The sequence below is a fragment of the Nicotiana attenuata genome, chromosome 8 (genome assembly GCF_001879085.1).
Source record: "Nicotiana attenuata strain UT chromosome 8, NIATTr2, whole genome shotgun sequence".
Classification (NCBI taxonomy): Eukaryota; Viridiplantae; Streptophyta; class Magnoliopsida; order Solanales; family Solanaceae; genus Nicotiana; species Nicotiana attenuata.
The window spans coordinates 22,761,642-22,770,647 of NC_031996.1; the positions used below are offsets into that span (position 1 = coordinate 22,761,642).

The 9,006-nt window shown below is 35.1% G+C and overlaps 1 protein-coding gene across 2 annotated transcripts; it reads right to left on the minus strand.

Annotated features, from left to right (window-relative positions):
* Positions 249-6,577, minus strand: LOC109231057. Of its 2 annotated transcripts, XM_019396593.1 has the most exons (4): positions 6,394-6,577; positions 5,500-5,689; positions 2,077-2,481; positions 249-503 (listed from the first exon to the last, which is right to left on the minus strand). In XM_019396593.1, the coding sequence occupies exons 2-4, from the start codon at positions 5,563-5,565 to the stop codon at positions 456-458; spliced, it is 519 nt and encodes a 172-aa protein (XP_019252138.1). In that variant the 5' UTR covers positions 5,566-5,689; positions 6,394-6,577; the 3' UTR covers positions 249-455. The 2 variants fall into 2 exon arrangements, 1 of the variants encoding a protein (XP_019252138.1); XR_002068750.1 differs by lacking the exon at positions 5,500-5,689 and having other exon boundaries at positions 6,394-6,574.

Sequence of the window (9,006 nt, forward strand, 5' to 3'; positions counted from 1 at the left end):
GTGGTCTTGTCTTTGGTTCTTATAGACCACGCTTATAAAGCGTGGCTTCTAAAACAACAATCATCAGCGCCAAATTGACTGTCCTATGGCCACATTTTCTAAATGTGGCAATTTTGCGTATGCTTTAAAATATTTATTTTTGCCACAATTGTGTGGTTAATAAATTTTAGTTGCCTACAATAAATTTTGTATTCACATTTGTTTCAAGCATATACATTATGATCTCAAGCATTAAATAAGATTATAAGTAACAGAATAAAAATAGGTCAAATGCATATACTTGAAATAGACCTGAACAAAGAAATATAATTTGTGTAGTATTGCCCATATTAATAAAGCACTACTTCAAGTTCGCCGGCAATAAATGCTACAAAACAAAATTTGTTCATATAACTATCAATATTACTAAAAACATCACAATTCTTCAAAAAGTCTTCCCCATTCACTTCAATAGGTCAAATTGATTTGTAGCCACCACTTCCAATTGGATCATCTGTATTTTCCTATACATCGAAAATAAAATTAGAAATTAGGAAAAAACCTACATATAATATGCAGAGAACTTTGCCTAGATAACCCACAAAGTCAATACGAAAGCGTATGCATAATAGTAGTATGTAGATCTGAAAAAAGACAAGAATCATTGAATATCTTCACAAGCTTGCATAAACAGAGTCTCAAACCCAATCAAGAAACTAATAAGGTGTCTATAACACTGTGAAAAAGAATCAAACAGCTTACAGTATACACATGAAATAGTCAAAGCTGTCAGTTTATACCACAACAAACCATTCATCAAAACTAATTGAAATGCATTGAGAAAATTTAATAGTAATCTGGACTCCAGTTTAAGTAGGTCTAATATTACCTTCAGAACACACACACACACATACACAGAGAAAGTGCGCGATCAAGAAGTTCTATGTATTGGAAAATATTATAACAACTGATGTTAGGTTTCCAATAAAAAATCTCCACTATCATATTAGGCAAAGTCATCTTACCACTGCCAAATGTAGTTACTGAAAATACTTCTTTTTATCCTATTACGTGGAAGCCATATCTCGCACAAAACTGCTAACCCAACTAGAGGAATTCAAGGATGATTCGAATCGGTTGTTGAAGATGTTGAATGGCTATTTACAACCACAAAGAAATGTTATGTGTATGAATCCTATCACAGAATTCACAACATATCATCATCATGTAAGCTTAATTCTTCTTCAGCTAAATGATAAATTTTCTCCAATAGACCTCAATGAAAGCAGTCCTAGTGTTTTGATCTATGACAATTTGATCCAAAACGACTACAAATAAGAAAATTCTTGTACAAAAAGAGGTGCACGCATCAAATTCAAGTAGCTTTTCGATATTCAATTTAAAATATCAAGTCATTTCATAAAACTTTTTTAGTCCTCTTCACCTCTTTGTACTATTAGCATATATACCAACAATCTGACTCTACATACCAATAAATGGGAGAAAGAAACAGATATAGAAAATAAGTTAAAGTACATGATTAATTCCATGATTTGAAAATACAATAAAGCAAATCAAGTAGCTATCAAAGAATTAACAGCAGGGAACCGAGAAGAAAAAAGGACTAAGCTACCTATTAAAAGACTGAAAATTAGTGGACAACCCATATTAGTTATAGTGTTATAACACCCATCTAACCCTTCCATTTTCATTCAAATTGACAAATATTCTGAACCTTTTGAAACAATTGATATCATTTTAACTTTATACATTTTAGCTGTCAACGAAATAATGGATTCACTTGGTATCATTGGAGAAGGCCTCCTCTTGTTCAAAATTTAAAAGTTCATCCAACTCTTTAAAAAATTTTCAGTTATCCTGTGGGCTTACTTGGTATCCTAGGACATTTTAAAAACCACTTACAAAAAATAAATTCTATTTCTGAAATAATTTTCCAACCGTTCATTCATAACTCATGTTATGTAACACAACCATCAAAAGCAAATATTTTACCTTCTATGAAAAGCAAATAATTTAGAAAAGCAAATAATTTAAAGTAAACCTGAGGTATTTTTCAATAGTGTGAAATATAAATACCTTTCCAAGACTCGGAGCATGAGTTGAGCCAGAAGAATGTGGCAGATTTTGGCCTCTCATAGCTCGTGCACTACTTGCATCAACAGGTGAAGGAAGATTAGATCCGGCACACCCTTCTATATCATGAATATCCAGTCCAGGGTTATTTTGTACCAATTGAATACAAAAGTTCGGCATTTCTTCTCTCATCATTTCCTTCATTTCTTCCTTCATTTCTTCCTTCAGAGAAATCATTTCATTATCATGCTTTTGTTTAAGCTTGTTGATCTCCTCATCTTTTTCCAGAGAGCTTATCGTGACCGATCTACCATAGCATCTAATCCGACCAGGCTGCTCCTTTCCAAACACAGCCCTAAATGCATCATCTGGTGTTTCTCCGGAACTTTGATGATTTTGAAGTTCAGACTGTCAAAAAAAAATTACTGAACATCACTTACAAGTCAAGATAGAATGAACACTAAAATATGTTTCAACAAGTCAGGTTAGATTAATGTTCTTTATGTGAAAATCCCTTCAATCGAACAAAAGAAACACACAACAAAAACAAAGAACATAAGAAAATAATGACCACAGAAGGTTCGTAGAGGAAAAGGGTTATGAGCTTGTTGTATTCCTTCAGTGATCTTGCAACAATTACAATTTTATATAGGAAAAGCTTCAGCAAGCTCATAACCCTGTTCCTCTACATGTTTATAGTCAAAAATATTTAAAACTTACTAAAAACATCGTTAGAGGAGGAAATTGTTCCACTACTAGAATAATCAGTGTTAGAAATTGGAAATTCAGGAAGCGAGTCAAGCACCATAAAAGAAAAAGAAAGAAAAAAATAGTCTTCTACAAGCTACTCAACAATAAATGAAATATTTCGCCCCGCCCCAACACTAAAACAATACGAGCAAGAGCTTATTCTTAAGAGTTAATTGGAGTTTTTGGCTAAAAACATCCTTATACTATCCCTCAAACTTAAACTTTATCCTTTATACATGTAACTGAGCATAAAACATCCTTAAAGTTTGAGAAAATGGGCAAAATACATTCTACTGTTAGTCAAAGTTCAAAAACTAACGGCAGAACATAAAATCCATCTTCTGCCCTGTTTTTAAACAGCACATGCTGCTCATGGATTCTGGGAAGTAGATATACAAAGCAGGAGGATTGTGAATATGGATAAACTCCAATGTCAAAATTTAAGAATAAGAGTTGTGAGGAACTAGAAGGAGAGGGTGTAACAAGGTGGAATAGAGTGCTGCAGAGCAGAAGGAGGAAGCTGGTGATCAAAAACTGTGGATGCGCCCTTGAGGAGGCCATAGTACACTGGCTTTTAACTAGCAGATGGCGCAAAATGAACACAAAAAAAAAGCAGCTGGAGCAGGAGAATATCTGGGATACATATGGTAGACTGTTGGAAGAAGAAGGAATTAACAGGATTTACTGACAATGCGTTCTGTTTTGCAGGTGAGTTTTCTATGTCTATGTCTTATTATATGATGGAATTTCAGATGGAGGTAGTAGTGCTATGCACTCAATCCATTGAAAGGAAATCACAGGTAGGCATAAAAATAGAAACAAAGAAGGATAATATGCTGCCCAGTTCCTACAGCAGCAGATTTTTTTGGCAATTTACATCAGCAACATATGAGGAGAAGGGACATGAGGCTCAAGACAGGGTGAACACCTCATATACAGAAGGAAGAATCCAAATACCTAGACATAGAGCAGAAGAAGTTGCACAGAAGCTTTGTGATTACTGTGGGCAATATCAAAGCCACAACTGGTTAACACAGCTAATCGAGGGCAGATCACTACATCAAATTCAGAGGAAAGAAAATCACGTTGATGGGGCCACATACCAACCATATTTTACTCACAATAGAAACACTCAAATGAATAGAGTCATAGTTGTGCACAAATTGTTGACAGCTGAATCTTATGAATACAAAGAAGCATTCAACTGGATGACACAATTATGTACACGACTAAAATCTCAATGCAGTTTCATCAATTCAATAACCCAAGACCAACACTGGACAAAGGATACAACAACAATCAGATGGAAACTACAGGAAATTGCTGAAAAAATCAGCAGCAGTATGCAGACCTGGTTGACTGTAGATTCTTGGACACGACAGCTGCAATCTGGACTGAAGAATCAATCCAATTTAATAATATGTTACTTCAGGAAGTGTTACAGATAGTTCTCGCAAAGTGCTGGACATCACAAATATCCTACCTTAGGAATGCTACAGGGATTGACAACGGCTATCAAGATACAAAAAGGTTATTTGTGCAAAAACTGGGCAGCAGCATATTCTGGAATTCAGAGAACTTAACTACATTAATCCGGGGATTAGAGTATGCAAGAAATTCAGTTGGGAACAATAGGTACAATCACGAAATTGAGATCCAACTTGCTACTTTGGAGCAGATTTGGCGAAGGCATTTAACATGGCAGGACTGGCTGTATCATGTGGATAATTCTGGATAAACTTGGGCTTTCATATCAACAAAACATCGTAGATGGACACAGCAAGAAGGAACACAGGTGGCGATGGAATTTACACATATGGACAAGGAAGGCCAGGTTGAAGACAATCCTTGGACAATATATGCAAATGGAGCCAAAAATGACGTAGCTGGGAAGGTTGCAAGTTCAGCATGTCCTACTGTACAGTCTCATGCGAACAGCTTAGGCAGAATTTGGGCTAACGCACTCACATGGCAAAGACATGGGAATATCAAGGATCAACTTCGACTAGGGGACATAAAGGAAAAGCAATGGAAGGTCTCCAAAAATGAGGGCAAACACAATACTTTGGTTCATTGGATAATGCAACGTTTCATCTATTTTTATGCAGGAAAAACAATGCAACTCTTCAGTGATCATGCAGGAATGACATCAGTGATGAAGGTAAAAGAAATATGGGCAATATTCATCAAACAGCAAGTACAAACTGGACACAAATGCAAACATAGTGGTTATGAAGGCAATTACTGGGCAAGGGCTATTTATGACAAGGATTGCGAGTTCAAAACGATCATAAGGCAGCTGGACCATAATTATAATGGGCTCAAAGAACTATATCGTGCAAGCATAGACTACTATAGAATTCATGTGATATCATTGTTGGGCAATTTGTTCGACTTTGATAATAGGAATTTTGTAGTTTTCAAACATTATTTCTTTCTATTTTTAGACCTTCATGACATTTGTTTTCCTTTTTTTATATATAAAAAAACTAGCCCTAGTGGATTGCTTAAAAAACAAAAAAAGGACTTATGCCCAAGGTAAGCATATCTATACAAACACAACTGTCACTATCTCATATTGTATGAAAGATATTGTGGATGAAACCAAGTGAACCAAAAAGCAATTTATCAGTTTTATAACCAACTCTATAACATTAGACTTTCTGTTTGCTTTACATTGATCTTTTTCACTTTGTAAGTAATATAAGCTAAGACTACAAGGAAAAAGTAGATGGATTTCATCTATTTTTTCCAGTTCCAATTGCCTCAAGCCATGAAACCACTTGATCAATCGAGGGCCTCTGACGCGGATCACGGTCTATACATTTACAAGCTATACTTAGCACCTCCAAAATTGGTTGTACAACTGAAATTAAGACAAAATAGCCACCTAATTCAAAAGCAATTTCAAAATATTTTGAAATCACAAACTCAAGCAAATAACGCCCTACTTGTGAAACCTTTCGGTATAATTAGGTCGAATAAACGATTAAAGCTTTGACATCCAAAATCAAACAAAAAGATAACTTATTTTTCAACTCAAAAATATAAAACAAGGATAAAACTAAAAACTTTGATAGCGAAAAATTAAACAAAAAAATTACTTATTTAAGCCCAATAATCTGAAATTGGAAAAAATAAAAAACATTGAGTACTAAATAAAGCCTATAGAAAGATACGTAATATTGCAACAAAAAAAATTACTTCAATCGGCCCCAAAATTCACTTCTATCGGCCTAAAAAAAATTCAATAAGAAGCTAGATAAATTAAAACTTTAAGTATAAGAAGGAACATCAATCAAAGATAATCAAAATTAAATAGTAAAGATTACTCCTTTTCAACCCAAGAATCTGAAATTAGTAAAAACAACTAAAACTAATACCCAAAAATTAAACAAAAAAAAATTACTTCTTTTCAGCCCAAGAATCTAAAATTAGAAAAAAGTTAAAAACATTGAGTAAAAAATGAAGACTATACCAACATACCCATGTATATACATCATAGAAGATTATTTTTCATCAGAAATCGAAAAAAAATACGGAAAACCTTTGAGTAAAAGAAATACTAACCAATAGAGAAAGGATGGAGCTTTACTATAGTGGAGGAGCAGCAACACAATCCAGCAGCGGCGGAAAAAAAAAAGCAAAGAAGTTAGGGTATGAAAGGAGGAAAAGAATGGGAAACGTTCTAGAGGATCTTATTCTTATGTTTTAATTACTTTGCCTTTTGAGTATTGGGTGGGGAGGAGGGAAATATTTTCATTACCTGTGTATTTGGGGGAAATTTTAAGAGATATTTTTTATAACAAATTTTTATTTTTATGTTACGCTAATAAAATGTTAAATTTGGTATTAGAATATAACAACTTTTCGAAAACGTTGCATTATAATTAATAAGCGTTGTCAAATAATTTAAATATTGGCAACACTTAAGAAGTGTTGTCTTTATATTATAAGAGCACGCTTTTTAAGTGTGGTCTTTAAAAACGTGGCCAAAGACTCTAGTCAAATACCACGCTTTATAAGCTCATCGATAGCTACTTTTGGCAACACTTTTCGAGTGTTGTCTATAATTAGTGTGGCTATAGGCCAAAAATGCTGTAGTGCACTATCTCGAAAGTTTGGTGAACAATAGACTCAGTGCCCTCTCTGGCTTCAAGGTATGGAATTGAGGATTTTTTATAGATTGAGAGTTCGTCTTCCCCATGGACAATTATTTCTTGGTTATCGTGCTCAAATTGATCATTTGGTGGAGCGTAGTGGGAATGGCTCGAGTCGTGTGAATCTACGGCCTTCTGAGGAGAATATTATAAGATGGCTGCACCCAAAACTTGAAAAGTCACCTGAAAATAACATGTTCAATTGTCAACACCAAGTCAATCTCCCCAATGGTGTCCCTTTTCACCCCGTCGAAAGCACAAACAAAAACGTTGTTAGTCCTGATCTGGTTGTTGTTGATTTTCAAGCCATGAAGAATTGAGAGGGGAAAAATATCGACCCCTGAGCCACCATCAACCATCATTTTTTTTTTTTTTACATAATGCCGCTCGCACTTAATTGTCATACCATTCCCTGAATTAATTGGAATTGCTGAACCTGAACAACAACATTTTATATTACTAATTAATATCCTCTTCTTCCTTCGGAATTCCACCCCCCCCCCCCCCCAATTATTACGGTAATAATAATAATCAGAAGGTGATACATCAAGCTTAGTCCCTACGGGCGCTGTGAATCCTCTAGAAGAAGACACCATTATTATTGTTCAGGAAAATACCATTGGAATTAGTAGAGAATGTGTTGATTAAGCCTTAGAAATTGAGGTTTTTAGGTAGATGGAGAGGCCTATTGTAGCCAATCCCATCAACGGGCAATTTACTATTATTGAAGGGTATCTTGTTGACCTCAAAGAATCTCTCAGTCATTCTCTCTAGTTGGCTTACCGTTGTTGTATCTGGGACATATGCCTCAGTCAAAATTTTATTAGTATCTGCTGGTGTTCATCCAAACTCAACAACAAATGACAAGAAGTGATATTCGAGTCAGGGTCCTTCTAAGCTGGTCCACAATAGAGTAATCATGGACCTTCATCTACTTGAAAAACTCCACTGCCTCTTCGATAGTAACCGGTTTTTTCAGAGGCACTTGACTGTTCCGGTTTTAAGCACTTGACTGTTCCGGTTTTGTTTTGCCTTTCTTATCTCTCCTGTGGTATAGTACCTCGTAGAAGGGTCATCTCAAGCACTTGACTGTTCCGGTTTTGTTTTGCCTTTCTTATCTCTCCTGTTGTATAGTACCTCATAGAAGGGTCATCTCATTTACTTCTTCAGCGATCTCTTTCCCTTTGTATGTTAATACGGTCTTGTTATAATTTTATAGTACCGCCTTTGTGTTTTTTATCGGGGTTTGAGGAGCAGGGCTGATCACCACAGGCTCTATAAGCCTTCCCAACATTCTTGGACATCGTCCAATTTTTTGTGGTCCCCGAAAACATACAGCTTCAAAACACTCCAAATGAATTTTTTTTTCACTTGCCGCTTTCGGGACATTAAGAGTGAGCTTCTTTACTTGCCACTTTTGGAACATATAATACCAGCTTATACTTATCTAATGTATGCTATCACTATAAATATGAGGAAGACCGACTCTCTATTTATCGAGCCATTCACTGAAGTCTCTCACGGAGAAACATGATGAAAGAAACTTCGCTCCGAAACTCTTAGGAGTGATATAGTGGGACTTGGCAATTTTGTACATTAAGATTTTTAACAAATAGTTTAATATGTCATGTCAGATTAATTTCAATAAAATGGTATGTATAAATATGTTAGTGGTGTGATATTTCTTACACACGAAAAAAATAAAAAAATATTTAAGGCTCAACCAGAGGACATTTCCATGCTAAATTTTTTTTAGCGGACCGGATTAAAAACAGGCATATGATCCAAATTCTACCTAAAATTTACCTTAAATTTAGCTTCAAATTCTACGAGGTTCCCAATACTTTGTCGATAACCAGTTGTGTTCCATCAGTCAGGGCCTCCTTCTCCTGCAAAATCAAATAATAATAACCCTATGTTTTTCTTTTGTAGAATTTCTCTCTACTCCCTTTCTATGGGCCGTGTGTGTTACTAAAAACCTTTTAGCCCTTTTCGCAATGAATTTTAATAGAAAATCACAACA